This window comes from Malaclemys terrapin, chromosome 22, assembly GCF_027887155.1.
Source record: "Malaclemys terrapin pileata isolate rMalTer1 chromosome 22, rMalTer1.hap1, whole genome shotgun sequence".
Taxonomy (NCBI): Eukaryota; Metazoa; Chordata; order Testudines; family Emydidae; genus Malaclemys; species Malaclemys terrapin.
The window spans coordinates 11,012,046-11,037,563 of NC_071526.1; the positions used below are offsets into that span (position 1 = coordinate 11,012,046).

General features: G+C 42.7%; 1 protein-coding gene across 4 annotated transcripts in view; it reads right to left on the reverse strand.

Moving 5' to 3' along the window:
* The window catches only part of MAN1C1 (mannosidase alpha class 1C member 1), an 87,071-nt gene that overhangs the window by 44,027 nt on the left and 17,526 nt on the right, over window positions 1-25,518 (reverse strand). For all 4 annotated transcript variants that reach the window (XM_054011877.1, XM_054011874.1, XM_054011875.1 and 1 more), the window contains one exon: window positions 15,671-15,767. In XM_054011877.1, coding sequence (XP_053867852.1) covers window positions 15,671-15,767 — 97 coding nt within the window. The remainder of the gene's footprint in view (window positions 1-15,670; window positions 15,768-25,518) is intronic.

Consider the following 25,518-nt stretch of genomic DNA (forward strand, 5'->3'; position numbering starts at 1 on the left):
TGCTTACAACACTTCTGCTAATACATCCCAGAATGATGTATGTTTTTTGTTTGTTTTTTGCAACAGTGTGACACTGTTCACTCGTATTTAGCTTGTGATTCACTATGACCCCCAGATCCCTTTCTGCAGTACTCCTTCCTAGGCAGTCATTTCCCTGTTTGTATGTGTACAACTGATTGTTCCTTCCTAATGAATTTCATCCTATTTACTTCAGACCATTTCTCCAGATTGTCCAGATCATTTTGAATTTTAATCCGATCCTCCTAAGCATCTGCAACCCCTCCCAGCTTGGTATCATCCGCAAACTTTATAAGTGTACTCTCTATGCTATTCTCTAAATCACTGATGAAGGTATTGCTAGGAGCCATGGGGACTCTGTCAACTCAGGTCAAAGAGGCCTTGGAAGAGCTTGTAGCTCTCTGATAATTATAATTACGGTACTAAAACTCAGTTTCGGCTACAAAAACACAACAAATAAGGCTCAACAGTACATGGGAGTCACAGAACAATACCAGCCATGACCCTCACTAAACAACTCTTCTTGTATTAGCTTGCTACCAAAATCTGGTCAACTGCAGTAGCAAGTTCCCCATCTTTACTCCTCAGTCATCTGAACCGGCTAATCTTCACTCTGCCCTTCTCAAACTCCTCAAGATTGGCAAATTAGTTACTCATTCCCCTCCCGCCCCATGCTGACATATATTAGCTAAAATAAAACACTCTGTAGCCTTCAGTTTTAACTTTACTTTACAGTCCAAAGGTCCCATTGTTTCAAGTTTAACTTTTCCTCTCTGCTAATTACCTTCTAATATGGAAACTTTTTTCTATAAACCACTTTTGAGTGATATAATCTGATTCTAGAGCAGATTCCAAAATTGAAAGAGGTGGGGCAAGAGAAAATAAGTTTGTGATCAAATAATCAGAAGGATCAAATCAGTTGCTAATGTATTTCTCTCCCATCACCAGCTTTCTGGAATAGAGGCACAATGCTAGTTCAGCTAGTGTAAATTAAACAGAACAGCGAAGGAAATGTATCAAAAAGGTTTACAGGACTTTAGAAACTGAAATGCTGAATTAAGGCCTTATAAAATTGTCCCTTTACATCCTACTATTTCAGCAGTCTATAAATTGTTTCTACCACATCATCAAGACAATATTATATACCACATAAATTCTGCAATCCCAATGACAATAGATCACAGTTAATGCCTTAACTCAGTTTATTTTCTATTGTGATTTTGTCTGTGAATTTAAAAGATATAAGACTGTAACTTTGTTCAGTTTACATTACCTTAAACAAGGGGTTCTCAAACTGGGGGTCGGGACCCCATGGGGGGTCGCGAGGTTATTACATGGGGGGTCGCGAGCTGTCATCCTCCACCCCAAACCCTGCTTTGCCTCCAGCATTTATAATGGTGTTAAATATATTAAAAAGTGTTTTTTATTTATAAGGAGGGGTTGCACTCAGAGACTTGGTACGTGAAAGGGGTCACTAGTACAAAAGTTTGAGAACCACTGCCTTAAACAAACTACATCAGAGCAATAAAGTACCATTACAAAGAGATAAAGGAGACAACGATTAGTCTAAGAACTTGAAAAGATCCATTCCATTCTTATCAGCACTTTCTCCTGCAAATTAAAAATCTATTTGCTTTTGAGTAACTTCATTTGTTTTTGCTTTCCAAATAAACCAATCCAAATACACACCACTGCTGGAGTTACAAGACACCTCATATTCAGAATGTTTCTGTCTCCTCCATATTGATCCTCCTTGCTCTATATTTTGTGCATAAGTCAAAACATACAACCCCAAAATATTTAATATCCTACACATATGCTAAAAATACAGTCAGCTAGATGAACATTTGCAGTGACAGAAGCAGATATTAATTTTCTTGCAACTACTTGATTCTAACAGATTCTTCAGAAATCCACCCGCTTCACTCCAGTCAGAGGATGCACTCAAGACATTGCAAAAGTGACGGCCCCAAACAGTGCACACCTATATCAAGGTGAGAACTAAGAGATAAGGATACACACTTCTGAAATAATTACGTTATCCTTGCCCAAAGTGAGGAAAAATAAAAGCGCTGATTTCCTGCAAACAAGCATAGAAAACATGAGGGTAGATAATCCTATTGTACGTGGCTTGGGAATGAGATGTCTTATTGTACAGAGCTACAGAATGTCGACAGAACTTTGAGAGATCTGTTTGCCAAATGAGGATATTCCACTTCCCATTGGAATAAGAAGAATTTTAAAGACCACATTAATAAGATCTGCCCAAACATCTGCCTACAAGACATCTCAATCTGTTTTTCTTTGTTAACATGAGTCGATCCTCTGAATTCACAGGAAGTGTTAATGAATCACAATGCCACCTGTACTGTACAATGTGTGTCAGCATATGTGCTGCACAGTTACCAGGTAAACCTGGCACCAACTACAGAAGAGCCCCATGAGATTTAGCTATTTGGTTGCTAAGGTCAAATTCAATACTGTACGTGGATTCCTCCAGCTGGGGAGGAAATCGTTTTTTTGTATTATAAACCATTCATGGTTTTCAACTCTCAATCTCCCCCAAAGAATTAAGTCTGTTGTTCAAAAGAATTTTCTGCTGTCTCTCTCTGAACAAGGGCAGTTGGGTGCCAGGGAGGAACAGAAAGAAAGATATTCAGTTAATTTAGAAAGTTGACTATGGCAAGGTAAACTACAATGGGAAGTCAGGGTGACCAAAGCTATTTGACAAGATTCTTATTGTGCACTGAAAAGGGGAATCACTCGATATGAAACTTAAATGCACAGCATAGTAATAGTACCTTTATTACCAGGCCTGGCTCCACAGTGCTAGTGGTGTCTGATCCCAAAGTTTAATCCTCTGTCCCTCAGTTTCTTCATCTGTAAAACTCATCTTCAGGTGTGTGGAGATCTTCTGCTGACAGGCATTGTGTATTGTGTAAAGGATTAGCAAATCTTCTTGGAGTTCAAATTGAACTACTTTCTATTCAAGAGCTGCTGAAGGGAGAAACTGGCTGTATTGGATCTTAAGGGCCTACTGCAGCAAGACTGCACATCTGCTGTGGAGAGCTCAGTGAGAAATTGAAAGCATTATTGATACAAATACTCCTTTGGGAGAGAGGTTTTTTGTTTCATTTCGGCAACAGCACTTGGATGTCAGTGAAATTGACATGATTATTTCTTGCAAAGTTAGGTTATTTGATAACCAGCGAGGAGTAAGGCTGGGTACACTGCTTCAAACAGGCTAAGGGATGGGGGACAACGGACATACAATTGGAGTGAAAAGCTTCTCATTTCTCTTCTGTCTGTTTGAAATTACTTTTAGACTGGTTAAAGGTAATAGGCATATATCTTTTTATTTTTTCTTCACATGCCACCCTGAGGGACTGCATCAGTTAATGAGAGGGGCCTCAGCAGGCCTATTAAAGTGAACACACACATGCCATCTAAAACAATTATCCATGGACTTCAAGAGACATAGCTAGCAGTTAATGAGCAGAGGCTGCTAATTCATCTTATAATTCAAGAGAGAGAGACTTTGCTAAAATAATCAAAAAGAAGGTGCCCTTCCAACTTCCAAATACATTTTCCAAAAGGCGGTGGCAGATGTGTTATGACAGGAAAGGAGAGAAGCCACTTGTAACTCTAGACAATATGTCTCCCTCAGTGAATGATACAGAAGATTCATTTGGAGGCGCTTCTTAGAGCGGAAAGAGCATTTTAGTTTGGGAGAGGAAAAGTACCTATCTCCTATGTGATGCTCTGTAACCCAGGGGGCCTGAGAACTCAATCCTTGTGATGGGTTTATAAATGAACAGAGACGATCTGGTGCAGGGATAAAGCTTCCCTCTCCCCTCAAATACAAATAATTCTGTTGTTCCGCGTACAGCTGAATGGGAGGTGCAGTGCCTGGAGATGCTAGATACTTTAAAGATGAGCCTCTTCTTTCTGGCTAAAACTGGCAGTATTAGAAATGGTTCTTTGGGCCCCTCCCTGCAAGGTTCCAAATACCCTCATAACTCAGTGAAGCCAATGGGAATCATGGCATGCCAACAAGCATTTCACAGGATCAGACTCTTAGAGATGAACTAGAGCGGGGGGGAGAGAAAGAACTTCTATTTAAACGGCTTTCTGACTGCTCTGACATACTAACTGCAAAACCAAAAAGCTACATTAACAAGCAGTACGTTAGAATTAGAATTTTGGTTGTGCAGAGGCATCAGGAAATTCAAAATACTGATTCCCACAGCAACCAGAACTCAGCCCGCCTGGCATAAGAAACACTTTATGCTATTATAAGATGCTAATTTTAATGCCTACAGGCTAAATTTTGTCCTCAGATACATGGATAGAGCTTCAGTGAAATCAATGGAAGCCCTTCTATCCTCAGCCAAAGGGAAAACTCAATTCTTAGTTCCTAAATACCTGAATTATTTGCTATCACATGCAGAAAGCACCAAGTACATGGCTTTTAGGGATTCATATGTGCAATATGGCTGCGTTATGGCTTCTGTGAGCGCCATCGCTTGGAATTTAGTGATTTTGAGCACAAAGTTTCAACCAGAATGTTGTAATCACATAATATGTCTCCCAGAAGAAAATACAGCTGCATGTGATCCTAAGTTCAAATAAAAGCATTGTGGCAAAAAATGAAAATATACTTAGGTGCTCTTAACTGCATGTTTGTAAATCTCAGCACCCATATGCACTGTACATTGCAGCTGGCATAGACAATGAATCATGCCCTTATGACATCATTTTCATCTACAGCATCTTGATTTTCCTCAATCAATTTTTAACTTAAGTCCAGCACAATCCGCTTTTCCATTTGGGAATCACATGCAGCATGGTGCATTAGGACTTTTGAGAACAAAGCACCACAAAATGTCTAAACAATTTTATTAAGAACAAAAAAACCACGCTGACAACTCAAGAAAAGGCTGAAGGGATTTTCTTCAAACTTCCGCAAAAAACATTTTTTTTTCCTTTTTATCTTTTGTGGAGAGAACACGCCAGAGCAGTTTAATCTCAAAAGAGAATATTTTTTAAAAGTCGTGAGGGTCTTAGAATTAAAGTGCCTGCCACGTGAAGCTAACTTTGAAATCATTGACAAATCAGATATGAAAGTTGATGTCCTATGGGATGATGCTAAATAGGTTTTAAACAGGACAAGCGATTTTCAGCTCTTTCATGCCAAAAGAAGGCATGTTTCAGAAAGATGAGAGAATACAGGGAACGAAGGAGGATACCTAGAGAAATTACACAGAACACAATGCTGTAAAAGAAGCGGTTTTACATGGGATCACCTGGGGGGTGAATGAAAAACAGGCGAAGTCTCGCACTAATCTAGATGAATATTCTATGAGAAAAATAATTAAAAGTTTAAGGCACTTAGGTAGCACCACAAAAAACACGATAAAGGAGTTAAGCCCTAAAATTAAAAGCTAACATAGCAAGATCAGTTCTGACCCTACCTAGTCTCTTAGAAGTTCATTTTTGAAAAAGACAGATAGCAGTGAATTAAAAATAAAGAGAAGAGATGGGCTTCCTGCTACATAATTTATATCTATCTCTCCTTTCTGAGTAGACAAGGGAAAGTCAAATGGAGAATTAAAAAATAAAAGCTGTAATGCCAGAGGCCACAAAATATTACACACACACACACACACACACACACACACACACACACACACACATTTTAAATTTGTTCCAATTCTCTGCCGAGTTTCTGGTGTTCTTCATCTTTTCTGGGGGGAGAGGGTGGTCTGGTTGGGGAGGAGGCAGAAGAGAGCATCACACAATGCCCATATTTCTAAAATTACCATTAGGGACATAATTCATCTTCAGGAACTCAGACGTCACACAAGCTACAGCTCCATTCACCCAGTCAGATCTGCGCAGGACGGACCATTCCTTCCATGTAAGCTCCTTGGGACTGTCTTTTTTTGTTCTGTGTTTATACAGAGCCTAGCACCATATGGTCCTACTCTGTGACAGGGGCTCCCAGCCACTACAGTAACAGAAATAATAAATAATGATCTATGTGAGTCCTGGTGACTTCATTGAGAGTCCGCAAAGGCCCATCCATGCAGATTCAACTGCAGATTAGGGTTTATATAATGAAATGTACAAGAGATAATGGAAAATACAGTCCATGCTGAGGAAATGCGCACACTCAGAGGCCACATTCTGGTTCTTGTGCGCAGAAGTGAGAAAAGCAGCAGGTATAAGCGCACATAAGCAGAGTATAACAGTTATACACTTGTTATGGCTCCTCTAATATCCAAAGAGCTCACACTTCATAGCTCCTCCCCAGGACTAAACCACAGAGGAGAGTTTCAGGGTCAGGACAGGTGCCACGGATTTTACTGCATTTGGAATCATCACCTCCCTATGTACCTTCCCCCACTGGGATCACTCATATTCCTGGCACAGCCAGCCGTGCATGGTCTGTGTGGACACTCCAGGGCTAGCCCAAATTACAGGTGTAGAATAACGCAATATATACTCTTTTCCCCCCATACAAAATATATTAATTCACTGAATTAGGGCAGCCAAAGTGCCTAGCCCACCAATGCAATGTGTAAAAAGCAGACACCCCGATCCACTCCATCCGATCCAGACACCCTGATCCACTCGTCAGTTCTTCTTTTCAACTTCAACTGTCTCCCTACCAACCACCCACAGCCCCCAAGTTGAGCAATTATCGTACAGCCTAAACTCTGATGTTCACTAATTATAGGCCTGTGGTGTTTTATGATTAATATAGGGTTGTTATGACTTGCCTAAGCTACACTGTATGTGTTTGTGTGTGTTTGTGTCTGTGTAAGTTAGGTATGTACGGCATCTGATTGCACATAGTGCCTGGAAGATAAATTTGCCTGAACATTTAAGAAAGAGATCTGGTAATCTCTGGATGGGTGATCTATGCTGTCAGTGACTGTTCTACATTTGCCATTCAGTTCTGTAAATCCTGCATTAAAATTAAGTCAGCCTTTGGTGTGCTGCGTATATGACTGGCGTTGATGTTGCAAATCTCAATGCTGCCAGAATTGCTACCATCATCTCCATAACACTGAAAAGAATCAGTCCGTAGTCCAACCATCCCCATTATCAGCTGGCCACCTTTTAATCACAGGCTTGAGATCGGTGAAGACTGGACAATTATTTCTGCATAATTAGAGTCCAGAACGAGGCACAAACAACATCCATAAAAGGATAATTTTTCTTTAAATATTTTTTAAAAACAGGTTCACTGCATTTTAAATAAGCCTTTTAGGGCTGAGACAAAGGAAAACAGATAATTACAGCCCAGCATTGGTTAACATGCTTGTTTACAAGAGTTCAGGGCTGCTATAACACTGCTCCTTTCTTGCATACTAGTATACGTTCTTCTGCTTCTAGAAAAGAGACTGGATACTATTCTCTAGTCACAATCTTTGAACAGGAATTTCTTCCTTTATAGGCTTTTATCTGCAAGTTTATATTAAGACAGAAAATTTGATGTCACTATGTAAAACCATGGTACGCTCAGATCTTGAAGACTATGTGCAGTTCTGGTTGTCCCGTCTCAAAAAGATGTATTAGAATTGGAAAAGGTGCAGAGAAGGGAACAAAAATGATTAGGGTGATGGAACAGTTTCCATATGAGGAGAGATTAAAAGACTGGGATTGTTCAGCTTAAAAAAAGAGACAACTAAGGGGGGATATGATCAAGGTCTATAAAACCATGAGTGGTGTGGAGAAAGTGAATAAGGAAATGTTATCTACCTCTCCACATAACACAAGAATTAGGGGGTCACCCAGTGAAATTAATAGGCAGCAGGTTTAAAACAAATAAAAGGAAGTATTTCTTCACACACTGTAACAAACAGCCTGTGAAACTTGTTGCCAGGGGATGTTGTGAAAGTCAAAAGTATAACTGGGCTAAAAAAATTAGATAAGTTCATGGACGATAGGTCCGTTAATGGCTATTAGCCAAGATGGTTAAGAATGTAACCCCATGCTTTGGGTGTCCCTAAACCTCCAACTGCCAGATGCTGGGACTGGACGATAGGGGATGATCACTTGATAAATTGCCCTGTTCTGTTCATTCCATCTGAAGCATCTGGCATCAGCCACTGTTGGAAGACAGGAGACTGGGCTGGACAGACCATTGGTCTGACCCAGTATGGCCGTTCTTATGTTCTTACTAGCTGTTTTTCTGAGGGTTTTTTCTGTGCAGAATGTTTTCAGCAAATTTCAAGATACTTTCCTGGGTTTTGGCTTCATTAAATTGAAAACTCAGCCCAGGGTCATCGGATAGTTCATAAAGCTCTTGAGGAAACACGGGATGATTAATGGTTTTATGCTGATGTTTTTGTTGCCTGGTTTTCTACTATCAAAATCCTGCAGTCAACACTTCTCAGCTGTCCTCTGTATCTAAAGGGCTGAACTAACACTCTAGAGCAGGGGTAGGCAACCTACGGCACACATGCCAAAGGCGGCACACGAGCTGATTTTCAATGGCACTCACACTGTCCGGGTCCTGGCCACTGGTCCGGGAGGCTCTGCATTTTAATCTAATTTTAAATGAAGCTTCTTAAACATTTTAAAAACCTTATTTACTTTACATACAACAATAGTTTAGTTATATATTATAGATGTATCAAAAGATACCTTCTAAAAACGTTTAAACATATTACTGGCACGCGAAACCTTAAATCAGAGTGAATAAATGAAGACTCAGCACACCACTTCTGAAAGATTGCCGACCTCTGCTCTAGAGCCAAGCATGCACAACCCTTTGGAATTTGCATCTGAACTTTCCATTGTGGGCCAAAATCTTAGGAATCTGGGTTTGGGGTGTTGTCTGAACCTGAAACTCAAAGCTTGATTCAGGGGAGGGAAGGACACATGGTTCAAATCTAATGTTTGCACAACTCCCTGTAATACAGAATCGCACTGGGCCTGATGCAAAGCCCACTGGAATCAACTGGAGCTTTGACTTACCAGGCTTCGGATCAGGCCCTAAGATTGTATGTGACATTAGCACCATACTGGGACAATTTGTAAGTCTTGCCGGGGTGGGTGGCTTTGGATACTGGTTTATGTTTATAGCAGCATATTTTTGCTTTGAAGTATTTTATGGCCTTTCTATGCATAAAAAGTCCCCTAACAAACAAATTAACAATTCAAGTTGATTTATGCACTGTCCTCACGTGGATCTTTACTGCTTTGATAATTAAGCAATATAATGAGCCATGGCACATATTGTGCTGGGAAGCCTTCAGAGCATTGAAAGTCTCAAGGCCTTTGACTACCAAAGAAAGACAAGGTCTCATCACAATGCCCACAATACGAACTGGTTTTAAAGGTGGGGGAGTATTTTAGTTACAATGTACCGTAGAACAGCAAAGAAGGCCTGATTTCAACAGATGTCATGATCTTTTACTCCCTGGACCATCGCGGCACAGAAGCGCCACAAAAGCAAGGATTTTAGCCCATTGTGGGGAGGTGGGATGCTGATCAGCTAATGAGCACGTTCAGGGCTTTTAAAAGGCACGTGTGTGTTTGAGGGCACCTCCACCCTCGCCACAATCTGGAGAAGAGAGATGCAGGTATGCGGCTGCTGGAAGGTTAAAGATGTGCCTTGTTTATCTGGAAGGAGCAATCTCTGGCAGGTTGCAAGGGGAGGAGGGGAGACACAGGGATAAATGTCAGTTCCAATATGAATCATTAACAAATACCCACCGACACTGTTGTTTGGATGGATATCCTGAATCACTGCTTCATACTGACAGGAAATAGGGTTGTTGCTACGGATTTCAGTGGCAGCAAAAATAGTGTACATACAAAATGTCCTTCCTTAAAAAAAACACATTCAACTGGGTAATATGCTACTTAAAAAAAAAAAAAAGAGGCTAACAGTGTTCCAGGAAGAGCGGAAACATCTTCATTAGCACTGCAGAGGGGGGAAAAAATGTTTCTCTCCTTAAAAAGCACACGAAGCAAACTGCATAATGTGATAGTCAGAGGAAATAATTCTGGATGCAAACTCAGAGAACTATTATTTTTTTAATCACATAAAATGACACTCCAGGGTTTTGCACTTTTGTGATCACAGGGAAAGAAGCACCTACTTGAGCCAAAAACAACTGCACAGAGAGAGCATGCATTTCTCTTCTTGTCGCTAGAATGTCTCTAGTTAATATTTTCATCCAATTACCTTTCCTGCATCAAATACATATACCTGAATCCCTATTGCTTCTGATTGGCTGATTGCGCCCTTCCTGTCTTCTTGCAAACATCACTGACAACAAAATATGCTCGGTGTAAACTCCAAAGCTTGTCTCTTTCACCAACAGAAGTTGGTCCAATAAAAGAATTCGCTCACCCACCTTGTCTCTCTAATATCCTGGGACCAACACTGCAAAACAACAATATATGCAACTATTAGAAAAATGTGTGGTTCAAGCGGGGAGACAAGATAGATCAAGTGACAGACAGTGGAATACGGAGCCTTTTATATCTAAGTAACCTGTGTGAATTCAGCAGTTCAAGTTGGTGGTGACCAAAAGTTGCTACGTTCCACGATTATTCAGGAGTCCAGGTGGAATGAGTTTGGTGGTCTCAGGCCAGTGGAGACGGGTCCATATTACCCCCCCCGCCCTCCATAAAATTGGCATTCATTGATCCTTTAGGTGGCAGTCTCAGAGGGACCAAGGATCAAACGGTGGCTGGACACTGAGCAGCCCTGTCACCTCTCTAGGTGATCAATCTATCCAGGTTAGGGCTGAGGCATGCTAGAAGGCAGGGTTAGAAAGCTTGTCCTGGCACTGACCATGCTGAAATTATGTCAAGATCTAGAGGACTTCAGTCTCCAGAACCTTCAGTTGGGCACCATTCTAAAGCACTAAATTAAATAAAATGTATTTTTTTAAAATCACCCTCTCCCCTCCCCCATGTCATTACAACCAGGGATTCGAAACAGCACCATTTCCGAGCAGCTGAGGCCGATAACGTCCCATCTGCAAAACAAACCGTCAGTACAGTTCAGGAAGCTCTCAAACCTCCCAGCCAAATAAATGAGCTGAGCCTATGCAGCCGCTCATTTTCCAAGAATTGGTGATACAGTATCTGGTATGCTGTTGTACTCTGTCGCCAAACATGGAGCAATCCCAGGGCTGTCTGCAATCCTCAGGGCTGAACTCTGAAAGTTTTACATCATTTAGACCTAGCTGCTGTCAGATCCTTGCCTCCTAGTACTGCTGACCTGACCGTGTCCTCAATGTGACAGTTGTCACATATATTCACATCAGAGAAACTTGCAAAGAGTCACAAAGATGTACAAATTCAGGAGAGGCTGAAAGCAGCAGAAGCCTTGACAAGACAATTTTAGGTGCTAAATGCAATATCCAGTTAGAGAAAAAAGATCTAGTTAGAGATGGCTATTTTTGCACCAAAACTAGTATATTAAAATGCTGTTAGATTCTGAAAAGTGGCTGTTTAACAGGATTGTGAGGTTCCACATTTATTTCCTGTCAGTGATTTCAGGGCAAATTGGCTCAGGTTACAAATCAAAAAATGGATTTTTCTAGCTGCCAGCACTGCATACACTATGAAATATCTAAAAATCAAACTTCCTAACGTACCACTGTAATAAAGATTCTGCAATTAAAATTTAACTGACAATTCAAGTTGACGCATGAGCAGAAATGGAATCCAGCTTGTTTTCCATAGTTATATAAACTCTGCAAGACTAACAGGATTTAAGAACATTTTGTCCAAAAAAATAAGCAGGTATGACAGACACAGGAGCAGACAGAATAATAATTCTGTTATTTAATGCTAGTTATTACAGTGACAGGTGCATCAGAAATGCCTTGCTAGATAGTAACTTTGCCCTTCTCCAGCCCTTTTACTCCAAGAATCTCACCATGCTTTACAAACAGTGATTAGTTCGGGCTCATAACACCAAAGAGAGGAACACTGAGAAATTGAGAAGAGGGGTTAAATAACTAGATCACACAGGTCTAAGCCACAGTTGGGAACAGAATACATCCCTGTCCCTATCAATTTGTAGCCTTAGCTACATCCTCTTGCCCATACTTACACAGATATTTTTTCTAAACAAATATGCTTTGGGGGTCTGATCCTGAGAGGTGCTAGTAACCCGCAGTTCCCACTTAAGTCAGGGTCTTTAAGAATGGAGAAAACACTACAGAGAATAATGAAAAACTCGAAGTTGTAGAAAAAAATTAGAGTGCAGGAAATTTAGCATGACATGGGATTTATTCCTTCACCTCAGAACATTCTCCACGCCCTCAGCTGTGTGATTCAGCAATTCTGATGGCATTCACTGGCAGTGATACCACCAAGCGTATGTCAAATGGCAGTATGTTCTAAAACGAGTTCACCCCCCGCACCCCAGGTGAGCATAGAAGGTTGGGAGAGCAAAAAAGAGTCGTTACCAATAGCCCCTGGCTAGTGGTCTCTAAAAAGATAATAAGTTATTGCAATGGGAGTATTACAGAGGTGAAAGTAAGCCGGTACGGTCCGGTCCGGCATACCGGCAAGAGCCAGTATGCCATGCCGGACCACACCGGCTTCCGCGGCAGGGATTTAAATCCCGCCCAGAGCTCTGGTAGCCGGGATGGGGCCGGGATTTAAAGAGCTCAGGGCTTGGGGCTCTCCAGCAGCCGGAGCTGCGGTGGGGATTTAAATGACCCGGAACTCTGCAGCGGCCGGAGCCCCGGCCCTTTAATTTGCCCCTGAGTCCCGGGGGCTCCCAGCCACCTCTGCAGCTGGGAGCCCCGGGTTGATTTAAAGGCCCTGGAGCTCCCAGCCACAGTCAGTGCCCCAGGGTCTTTAAATCTTGAGAGGCCCCGCCTCTTCTGGATGAGGCCACGCCCCCCTCAGGACTCCGGCAGTACTGGTAAGTCCTGTAAGTTACTTTCACCCCTGGGGTATTATTTGTACAAATGAGCTGTACATAGAAAATTGGAAAGCCCTGGTACAAGCTGATTATAAGAGAAGGATTTGGTGCATTATCTACCCATGTAAAAGTGTAAGAATAATTAGCCATGTCTGATCAGACCATTGGTTAAATAAGATTGGGACCCTGTCTCCGTGTCTATGACATGCATGCTTCAGAGAAGATAAACCCCACCACCAGACCTGGCCACTGGTGTAATTCTAGAAGTCAGGAAGGAGTCTCTCTCTCCCTGATCCCCATGTATGAAAGGGGATCATATGGAAGACAAAATAGGCAGAGAACCTTTCACAGTCCTGACCTGGCCCCTCCTAAGCAGAGCTGGTTTACAGGGGAAGGAAAGAAAGTAACAGGTTTGGAGACAGCAGAGGAAGAGTTCTGCTCTGCTCATTACTGGGTGTGTGGATGGTCAGGCAGGTGCAAACACATCACTGTTCTATCATAACAGAAACAGAATCATCAGAAGGTGACTGTTCAGTTTGTATTTCTATTTTGACTTGCAAGAACATACTTGATGAAAAACAGTTCCCCCGCTTTTCTCGGGGTGAAGCTGCTGTTATCTGACGGTTCAGCTGTAAGTGAGCATCACGTACAGAACAGGGAAAAATCTATCACCCTTAAAGAACTTGAATATTTTTCAGTCACACAAACATATTCTAAAATAGCCCCAAAAAGGTGTCCTTCCTCCCACACAGAAGCAAGCAGCTGCAGCAAAAATCTCAGCTGAATTTTGACACCTCCGGTCAGGAGAATACCAGGATTGCCTACGGTACATCTGTGGTTTGGAATAAAAAGGCATTGTATGAGAAAAATCAGTATTCCCCTAATTTCTAAATGCATTTTAATACGACAGAGATGCAATGCTCTGGCAAGGGACTGTTTAGTGCTTTATTTCTTTACTAAGCAGCAGTTAGAAAGGGGAAAAAAAAAAAAAAGCATATTAACAGTATGAAAGGCACCATGTAGCATCTCTTCAATGATTGTCTGCAAACCCTTCTGCTCCAGAGAGTGTTTTCCTTGAGTGCCCTCACAGACACGTTACAAGCAAGCATAAGCACCACCAATTGTTTTAGCATGATAAACACATTCAAAACCTTTCAATATCTTTTGTCTGTTTACAGCTGCATTCCTTAAGGAATTCCGACAAGTTCATCAGAATGGAAAAGTTACAAAATGCCAAACTAAGTGATGCAGCTAATGCAAATTTCTAAACTAAAAACCGAGCTGTGGCAGGATGTTTTTGGTATTGCTGGAGAAACGGGAGGAAGGGGGAGCGGCTGGGTGAAATCAGTGCTTCTGAAAAATGGGATTGGGATAGCAATGACTGGACCAATAAGGCACAATGCAAGCTTCCCCAAGCTGCTCTGACAGTTCATCTCTGGCTTCCACCCAAGAAACTTAAAGAACTTCACTAATATTAATGAAGTAACCCTTCCCGTACTCTCCTGACATACGTATTATCTCTGTTTTACACAAAGAAGCAGGCACAGAAAAGCAAAGTGACTTGCCTAAGATGACATAAGGACTTCATGGCAGCAGGGCAAATAGATCTCCTGACTTCTAGTCCTGCAACGAAGCGACAAGACCATCCTTTCCATCCTACTATCTGCTTGTGCAGTACTAGGATCCCCACATAGCTCTATCTCTATATTTTAGCACTGAAATTATGCAAGTTACCACTCCCCCACCCCTCAAAAATCTAATCTGCTAAAGAGAAAAATTATACAAGCCAGTAAACACACAGTGTAAAGAGTCTTTAATATTGATTCCCTTATTCAATATTTCACGAAGTCTACGTCCCCACTCAACAGTGGAGCAGTAAGAGAGAAAACAGAATTTGGTCAGAACCTGACGTTTACAAGTTGAGACAAACAGTAACGTTTTCAGGCTGAAAATTAACTTCATGTTTTAGTGCAGAAATTGGTAGGTTTTGTAATTGCTCTGCATCTCTCCAAGACACACTTTGTGCTGGATATAGTAAAAGTGATCAAAGCTGGGATTTTCCAAGGAGCTGAAGGGAGTTAGATGCCCAGCTCAGTGGTGGATTAGCCACTGGGACAATGGGGCCCATGCCCAGGGACCCTGGACAATGGGGGGTCCTGGAAAAATGGGCACCCCCATGCCCTGCTCGGCGCTCCTGGGGAGCAGGAGAAGCCCCCTGCAACCCAACCCTGCTCCCTGTCAGGAGCACTGGGTGGCTGGAGTGGGGTAAGCCCCCGCACCCTGACCCCATTCCTCCCTGGTAGGAGCACTCGGCGGGTGGGGGAAGCCCCCACGCCATGACCCTGTTCCCCGGCAGGAGCGCCGGGCTGGCAGAACGGGGCAAGCCCCCACGCCCTAACCTCGCTCCCTCTGGCAGGAGCATCTGGTGGGCGGGGGAGGAAGAGGGGGCAGCAGGGACCACAGGCGGAAGGGATGGGGAGGGGCCCCCACTTGCTCTGGCCCAGGGCCCAACAAAACCATAATCCGCCTCTGGCCCAACTTCAGTAGAATACCAATGAGAGTTGGGCACCTACCTCCCAGAGGCTCCTTTGAAAATCCCAGATACCCATTTTGTTAAAATGGAAAGGGAAAGGAGGTTGAGGTTATGCAGGCTTCTTCCCTGCAACAAGGGGAAAGGAGAAGAAATGGGAGTTTGCCGCATTATTACTACTTTGCATTTACACGGTGGCAACTTACCGAACATGTTACCAATGTGTCCATTCTTAGTTAGCGGTCGAAGTTCATTTTTTCCAAATGCATATCGTTTGTAGTTATCCCAAGCAAACTTCATCATCTACAAAAAAATAGGTGGGAGAGGGGTAATTAGCAAGACTATTAAAGTGAACTAAATTTCAGCTTTAATGCAGGGCTTGATCCCGATCAGTGAGGAGTCCTGCAGCTTCCAGTGACCCACTAATTATGAAAGTCTACGCTGCTCTGAATACATAAGAATCCTGCTTGAAATTCACTTTTGGTACCATACTTTTATTATCCTATTGTATTTCAAGTTTGACAGGATGGACCCATCGGTTGTGGGGTACAATTTGGGATTGTGATAACATAGTAGGTGCCTGATTCTAACTTAATATCCAATACTTTGTTGTCAAAGTTTTGTATGAACATCAAATTATTTTAATTATCCCGTTTCAGCCAAGAACTTCTAAGATTTCATAATGCTAATTACAAATGGGTAAAATATAAATGCTAAGCTTGATGGGTCCAAAATTAATTCTCCAAAAGATATTATACATTTTGAGTTTTAACGTTTCCTTATGCTATTGATAGTGAACCATTCATCAGGTACAATAGTGTTAAAATCCCACCTGACCATTCACCAAATGCAGATATATAAATATATACAACACTGAAAAGGAAGCAGGACTGGGGTGTATCATGCACATAAGAATACTGAAGTGAGCAAGAGAAGAAGCTGATCTTATCTTAAAATAAACGTTACTCAGACTTAAACTTTCCCTAATGTTCAAGCGGAACCTTCATTTTTATGAATAGCAGATCTCCATGCTTTTGAGGAAGAGGATGGAATCCATGTCATTTTGAAATCTTCCAAACAAGACTCAATAGCATCTTCTCAAGATGGTTTTGTGGGAGCCCAGGAAGACGGATGTCTGAGAGATCCCTTCCAAGTCAAACAATTCTCTGACACAGAGCGGTCTGTGTTGGGAAGAACCTCCTAGAGGCCATTGAATTTGCCTTCCTGGGAGGATTCTAGGGCACTGGATTTGGTATGATTCCAACACGTACATGCAGACATCGTTTCTTCTTTCCACTTGCCCTTTTTGCTCTAGCTGGCAGGGAAAATAAACTGACACATATCCTCTCTTCAGACAGGAAAGACCAGGACTTTTATCAGGTTCTAAGCAGCCTCTTAAACAATGCCTCCTTTTATAAATCCACACAGTTCCAGTCAGATTGGTCTAAAACCTATGCTTTTCTTTGACTCCAGCCCTGGAATGAAGTCATATGGTGGATCTGAAGGTGGCTTTGGAGGCTCACCAGTAATCTCTATCTCTGCCCAACTAAAATAAGATTGTTCTTGTTAGAGTGAGGGATTTAAAGACTGTAGGTGAACTGTGGAGAAGGAGCAATTAATACAGTCATGCCTATGTAACAGTGGCCAATGTCTATCTGTCCAGATTAGGGATTCTTGGACTATTTATTGCCCAAGTATACAGGCTCCATTAGTCTAATATTCTTCCAGCTGTTTTGACTCCCTTGCTGTCCATCCCTCTCCAGCTGTGCATTTCTCAAACCCAACGTAGCAAGCATCTGCCTTAATTAGCACACACGCACAAAAAGCCACATCACCACTGTTTTTTTCTTTTTTAAACATCCAGCTTCCAAAGTAAAGTTTCACAGGGCTGGTCATACGAATGAGGATAAACATTCGCAGAGCTGACTGATAACATTCAGACGCCAGAAGGAGGAATTTTGGATGAATAAGTGAAGCCATTTTGGCTTTATAAATTCTGCGTGGGATGAATTAGTCACTAGAGCTCATTGATTCTAGGAAGCTAAGACTTAACGACCAACAGAGCAACAACCTCCTGTAAAAGGCCCTTGAGTATGCATCAATCATATGACTCAGGGTTTTCATTTTTTCTAGGTCGATGCTGTTTTCCAGTGACCGTATTATTTTAATAGGGGGGTTTCATTATTTTACTATTTTTGTAGTAACACTTTTGGGGAAAGCTGGGGCATTGGGGAAAGCTGGGGGGGGAGGAGATAGCTCAGTGGTTTGAGCATTGGCCTGCGTTCAATCCTTGAGGGGGCCATTTAGGGATCTGGGTCAAAACTCTGTCTGGTGATTGGTCCTGCTTTGAGCAGGAGGTTGGACTAGATGATCTGAGGTCCCTTCTATGATTTCCCAGCTGATACTAAGCAAAGCACCTTTATCCTCTTCTAATAAGGATATGATCCTGTACTCCATTGGAGAGAGGGATGTTTTTCCAGAACCTTTACCAGGGGCCGGGCACCCACAAAAACAGTTTTCCTGTTGCTAGTGATAAAACCCACACATCAGAGGGGCAGGAACTTGCAGATAAGGGAGGTGAGAGATTGAGGACCTTTTGTTTCCCCTTTTAAATCATAACCAAAGAGGAAGGGAACACCCTCTTGGCAAACACACGCAAGTTCCACTTTGCTGGAACGTTTATGCTTTGTTGCTGAAAATTAAGCCAACTACATATTGATTGTTATAACGAATATTCTGCAACGTGCATAACTAAGATTAGGATGGAAATCAGAGAGGGGGCACAGTGGGTATCCTGCCCTTGATTTTTTAAATACCTGCTACTTGGTCTCTCTGATCCAATCCAAGAGGCAAAACATTTGTTTTTCAAAATATGTTGGAGCCCCAGGATCTGTCCTCCCTGGTGCAGATTGATTAACAGTAGCCAGAGAGGGTGAATTCTGCCAGCAGAGAAAAGGAAATTGCCCCAATTATCTCTCCTTCAATTTGGTGGCAGAATTTTAATAGGAGACCTCCCCCCGCCCCCTTCCACCACTGGACATTTCATACAAGTAAAGCCAGAGGACCTCAGGAATAATCTCCAAGGTTTGCTCACTTTAACATGCCACCCCAAAATGCTGTTTATGGAGACAGCTCCCCCACTCATTAGGCTAGATAGGTTTTTTTTTCTCCTTCAAAATGGTTGACCAGGCAAATGAAGTTAAATTTGTCATACAGTTCTGAAGAGCCTCAGTATAAAATGATTTCCTGCTGGCTGCAATGCCTGAAACTTTCTTTTGCTGTTATGTTCTGGGCTGATAATCAGACAGAGGATGGACTAGATTCGGCATGCTGCCTAGAGATATTGAAAGGCTGCTGCCATCTCCTTTGTGTGAGAAAAATTTCACTTGCAGTTTTTAAACTCTGGTTTATTTCTGTGATAAGAGCCACGATGTGGTTCTATCTCAGACTCCAGAATCAGGATTTCCTCCCTCTGATCACTGGTCCAGAAGCAGTGATTGGAAAAGTAACTGCGACAAAAGTTTACAGTTCTACCAACTCAGCCATTTTGCAGCAGCCATTCCAGGCCAAGTTTAGCAGCACATCTCATGAACTCCTAGAGTTAAGAGATTAATTGCGCCTCAGAAGGTGGGGATTCCACGTTTTCATATGGTATAGAGGACTGGTATGTAGCTCTAAATGTTTTTAAGCAGTTAGTGGCCACTAAAGTCTAGCTGGAGTTGAAATAGGAAAGAAAAAATGCAAGATGGAAATCAGACCCATGTGGCAAACACCTATCAGTCATGGTCTAGATCAGTGGTTCTCAAAGCCGGTCTGCCACTTGTTCAGGGAAAGCCCCTGGCGGGCCGGGCCGGTTTGTTTACTTGCTGCGTCTGCAGGTTCGGCCAATCACAGCTCCCACTGGCCGCAGTTCGCCGCTCCAGGCCAATTGGGGCTCCGGGCAGGGCCGGCTCCAGGCACCAGCCTGGCAAGCAGGTGCTTGGGGCGGCCACTCTGGAGAGGGGCAGCACGTCCAGATATTCGGCAGCAATTTGGCGGACGGTCCTTCACTCCCGCTCGGAGCGAAGGACCTCCCACCGAATTGCCGCCGCAGATGGCGATCGTAGCTTTTTTTTTTTTGGCTGCTTGGGGCGGCCAAAAGCCTGGAGCCGGCCCTAGCTCTGGGAAGCGGCGTGGGTCGAGGGATGTGCTGGCCGCTGCTTCCCACAGCCCCCACTGGCCTGGAGCGGCAAACCGTGGCCAGTGGGAGCCGCAATCGGCCGAACCTCCGGACGTGGCAGGTAAACAAACCGGCCCGGCCCGCCAGGGGCTTTCCCTGAACAAGCAGTGGACTGGCTTTGAGAACCACTGGTCTAGATAATACTTAGTCCCTCTCAAGGTCCCTTCCAGTCCTATGATTCTACAGTTTTAAAGTTTGATTTCTGATGAAATGCCAAGGTTAAAAGTGAATGTTTTATACCATTCTAGCCATGGAAGATCATGATATATCGAGCTTTAAAACAACGTCTACAAATATAAAGAGTTTTATGCAAACTGGTTCATAGTTTTAAATTTTATATTTTCTGGTGTGCTGCATGCCACCTGACAATTATCAATCTGACCCTGAAGTACAAACCACGCAGTCTTTCAACTGATTTACAGCACAGATTCCAAGTCACAGGCCTGGTCCACACTAACCCCCCACTTCGGACTAAGGTACACAAATTCAGCTATGTTAATAACGTAGCTGAATTCGAAGTACCTTAGTCCGAACTTACCGCGGGTACAGACGCGGCAGGCAGGCTCCCCCGTCGATGCCGCGTACTCTTCTCGACGAGCTGGAGTACCGGCGTCGACGGCGAGCACTTCCAGGATCGATCCGGGATCGATTTATCGCGTCTAGACAAGACGCGATAAATCGATCCCAGAAGATCGATCGCTTACATCCGGACCAGGAAGTAAGTATAGACGTACCCATAATTAAACTTGTCAGATTGCTCTCTGTCTGACCTGTATAATCCACCTTATTTCCCTCAAAGAAATCCAGCTACACATTTAAATGGCATTGTCAATTTAAATATGTCATAGACAAATACTTCTTTACCCGTTTTACTAAGACCTTGGATTTTTAAAATTTTCCCTGTTGACATAATTTACTTCCCACAATTTTGCTCTGAATACTTTTTGCGCACCTCTCAGCATAGATAATGGAAATCAATTATTGCCTCAATCCTGTAAATTGTTCCGCCTCGGCAGAGCCCCGTACCCATGCAGAGCCCCACTGACTTCAGTGGGTGGAAAGGTTGAATTGGACAGAACAGCTTGTGGGATCAGAGTCTTAGTTTCACTTGCAGGTTCCTAACACTGCAGTATTTGGGTTTCAAACATCGCAGGGGAAGGACTGTCAGACCTGTTTTCGTTGCATTTTTTTTTTCAATGTGAGGAGACATTTTTATTAGATGTAGGTTTTATAACAGCTATTTTTAAAATGGTGGGCCAAATTTTTCTGGTCAGTGGTCTTTTAAATACTGCAGCAGGATATATTACAAGTGTTTAATATTTATACTGACACGTCACATGCTTCTAATTCTGCTGAAGCTGAACAAAGAAGATACATGGCTGAACCTACATTGTTACCATATTTCCTCTGATTTGCTCCCTTCCTTTAATTTGTTTCCATTTGTTTGGCAAGTCTTGACTCAGTAAGAATTTGCTTATATGACCAACACAGCACTTTGTGCATGTTTATTTAGTGAATCAAATTCAGGGGTAGTGTCAGCTGGTGGGGGGAGGGAGGACAAGTAATTAATGGAGATATCCTATCTCCTAGAGCTGGAAGGGACCTTGAAAGGTCATCAAGTCCAGTCCCCTGCCTTCACTAGCAGGACCAAGTACTGATTTTGCCCCAGATCCCTAAGTAGCCCCCTCAAGGATTGAACTCACAACCCTGGGTTTAGCAGGCCAATGCTCAAACCACTGAGCTATCCCTCCCCCAAGATTGACCAGACAGAAAATTGGGGGGGGGGGCTGTGCCCCCCCTTGCCACAAGGCCCCACCCCTCTGTGGCCACGCCCCATTGCCACGTCAGAGGCCAGAAGCTGGAGCCAGGCAGTCTGGGGCTCTGGCTGCTCGCAGCTGGTAAGAGCTGCCTAGGTGGGAGGACCCAGCTCTGGGGCTGGCAGAGCCCTTGGGGAGCAGCATGCAACTGCTGGGGGTGGGGCCCAGGAGCCCGGGCTGGAATGAGTCAGTCCAGGCTGCTGTGGGGAGCCCCGGATCCTCCACCTGCCCTGGGTGGCATGCCCCAGTGGGTGGGGACATGGGCCGGGGGCTGTTCTTGGGCACCCCAACCCTCTGCCCAGGCTTACTTCTGCTACGAGGCGGCTATGGGGGTGAGTTGGGGTGGTAGGGAGCCTAAGGCAAATTTTGGGGTGGCTATAGCCCTTGCAAGTCCCCTCCCCCAGCACTTCCCCACATCATGTTATCAACAAAGTTCTATTAAAAATCCTACTATGTCAAGCTTTCATTGCTTCCTTGCGCTAGCAGTGCTTTTATGGCTCCAATCCAGGACTGTATACCACAGAACACATTGGATAAGTGTAATTTGCAATTCCTATCCCTAAGTATTAGGAAGCTTGATTTTCAGAACTGTTGAGAGTGTAGATTCGCTGACTTCAAATGCAGTTGAGGGCAGTCAACATATGTGAAAAGTCAGGCTTTGGGTTTCAAATGGTATCATGGCGGAGAAAGAAGGCGGCCAATAACAAGAACTTTATACAATAAAAGCAATCGTCCAGTTGTGTGAGCTAGGCAGTTTGCTAACATGCAGAAGGAGAACCCTCAGGGTATATGATGAAGAAACAGGGTCCAAGAAAAAACTTCACCAAAGAAATGTTTTACCAAAGAAATATTCTACCATGGCAATGGGCATGCACAATACTTCAGATGTGATGTAATATATGCAGTATTTAACTAATTAAAAACCCTGGGTTAAATCTGCTTGTAAAAGCAGAGAGGATCAGCAAGAAATCAAACTCACATTTGCCTCCTCATGTCAGCCCTGTATGATTTTAAAATGCAGAGCATTTCCAAACAGCTATTTGATTAGTTTTATCCATCTAGGCTAGGATAATTAGTAAATGCCTAAGAGATGAAATTTAAATATGCCAACCAATCAGTCCATTTCAAGAGCTTCCCATGAACATTATACAAAGCAATTATCTTTACAAGATAACCACTTTCATGGCTCTTTTGCTTTTAAAAAAATCCTTATCCATCAGCGCCCTGTAAAATATTTAAACAATCACACTACCTACAAAATTCCAAGTTGGAGTTTTCCAACCGCAATTCTTTTTGTTGTTGCTTGTTTTTTAAATTATTATTAACATAAGTTTCCCACTGTTTTGCTACTCAAAACTGGTAGGTTTTTTCCTCTTTGTCTTTTTGGTGAAGATCAGTGGCAGTATCAGATAGGACCTGGCCTTTTCTGCCTCTAGCCTGGTAGATCATATCAGACAAAACCTGACTTTTTCTGCCGCCAACCTTTTAGGACACTGAAATTAGCTCCCGTTCCTATTTCAGATTTCTTACCTGCAGTACATTGCGGTATATTTTTCCCACCCTGCAAAAAATAATTTTCCTGACAAAACTATGTACTAAAAGGTATAACTTGCTGTCAGTGTCTCGCAGTAAAAGATAGGTGTGAGGCCTTATCCTAACCTCACTTGTTTACACTGGTGTAAATCAGGAGTAATTTCACCAAAGTCAAGGGAGCTGTACCAGTGTACAGGCCCTCAGTTATACTTTTAAGACAGTTATATATACAGACAAACCCCAGTGAAGAATCTAATGATGGACTCAAATTGAAAAGCTTTACCACAGAGCCACTGTCATGCTGGGTCACTTTCAGACCTACTTATTTTGAAAGCCTCCTTAGAAGTCATTCTACATAATATTTTTATTGCTAAATGTTTTGGCACTTGGCTAACAGGCTTCATTTAACCAGGCACTAATAACCACAGGCCTTTATTTCATGATTATAAAAGCCTGTAACTAGCAGAACAGACACTGCTACAGCACATGAAGAAGTTACTAGGCAACATGCAGAAATGGACAGCAACACTGATAATCCATTCTAAAGTAATTACATTTTATAATTAAAGATTACTGTAAATCCAATAGATCCCAACAGGAACTTGAGCAATTTAGAGACACCCTGGCTAACCTGTCTGTTTTAAAGCAGTCATGTTAGCTTCTAATCTTGAATAAAACACAAAGAGAATGGATATTTTCATTTAATAGGCCTGACCTGACAATCATAATGTGTGTCATTTCTCTAGTCATTAGTTGGATCTTTTCTTATTTAACTAACTTTAACAAAAACTGCATTCATCTTTATTGGCACTGAGGAGGTGAGTACCAGAGATTAGAACTGGGAATGGAAGTTTGAACTCCTGATTGGAAATCTTGTTGCCATTGACAAATCCATTCCCTACGCTAGCTCCTCTGTGCCTCAGTTTACCTATCTGAAACATAGAGCTAATCATTATTTCACAGAGGTGTTGACGTATAACAAATAAACATGAACTACTACTATTAAACTGAATTTGAATAGCATTCTGCATGTTCAAATGTAAGTAACACGAAAGGAATTAATTCTCAATATTCAACAAAGTAAAAATCATTATCTCAAAGCTTTTACAAGTGAGGAAAAAGCAGGCAGAGAGGGAAAGTGACTTGTCCAACATTACTCGAGAAGTCAGTGGCAGAGTCAGGATTACAACTCAAAACTTAATTCAGATGCAGCTGGACCCCACTGGGACTCAATGCAGAGACAGGCGCTTAGCATAATGGGGTCCTTGATTGGTAACGTATAGATTATTATGCTATCATATCAAGAGAGTGATACACCCCTAGTCAAATAGCTTATCTACCACAAGTTAACACCTGGAATTATAGCGTTTGTTCACATGTTAAAGAAAGAAGGCACCACTGCAATTATCTATCCAATCTCCTGCATAACATAAGCCATGGAATTTCACCCTGCAAATTCCTACATGAAGCCCAGTAACTGGTGATTGAATCTGCAACGTATCTTTCAGAAAGACACCCAATGTTTGGGAAAGCCTCAAGTCTTTTACAGACACTTCTGCAATGATCCAGCTGATTCTTCCTCAATCACTGAGCACAAAATCACATAGCCATGTCCAGAATCTTGAGCCATTCCCATGCCCTTGAGTGCTTTGAAATGGGTTTTAAAGCTGAAACTTGAACCTTTGCCAAATCTGCTGCTGACGTGCAAATACACCAGCAGATACTTTAATTTATTGGCAGACATTAAGTAGATATTGTAAATCGTTTGCTACATGTACCTTTATTATCTGTAAAGTAAATACAATAATGTCAGTGAAGAGCTTTCTGCCTAGGACTTTTGTTGCAGAGTCTTTAGGGTGCATCATCAAGCTACTTATATTAGAGATTTTTTCCACCATTTTCATCTCTACTGAATAGGAAACACAAACAAGGCAAAAATTGCAGCTGGACTCTACACTTGGAAAAATCTACAATTGGAAGCACCAGATGAATTCATTAGAGAGTTAACTTTGCAGAAGCAAAAGCAGGGCAGTGAGGGGGTGAGATCATGGGCCGGAAAGGGGTTAATAGCCAGTTAATTACAACACAGGTACAACAGATGTACCTAATTAGTTGCTTCTCAGCCAGAGGGGCAGGACTGGGAGGCATCAGGTGATAACTTAATGGACATCTGGCCCTTATAAAAGGGGAGAGCATTCACTCTGAACAGAGGAACCAGAGGCACTTCTATGAAGTGGCCTGAGCAAGAAGCTGCAGGAAAACATGCACCCTAGACAGATGCCGTCTGAGGGGCCAGAGCTTGAGGCCAGATCTGCGGAGAAGGTTACAGAGCGGCAAAGAGGAAAACTGAAGATGGAGCCCAGAAGAAAGGCAGACTGGCTGAGAGACTTTTAGACATTAGTGTGAGTTTCTGTTGCCTGACAGATTGGATTTAGATGCTTCTCAACTGGAAGGCTGAGTTGTGCAGAAAGGCAGGTGACCCGCA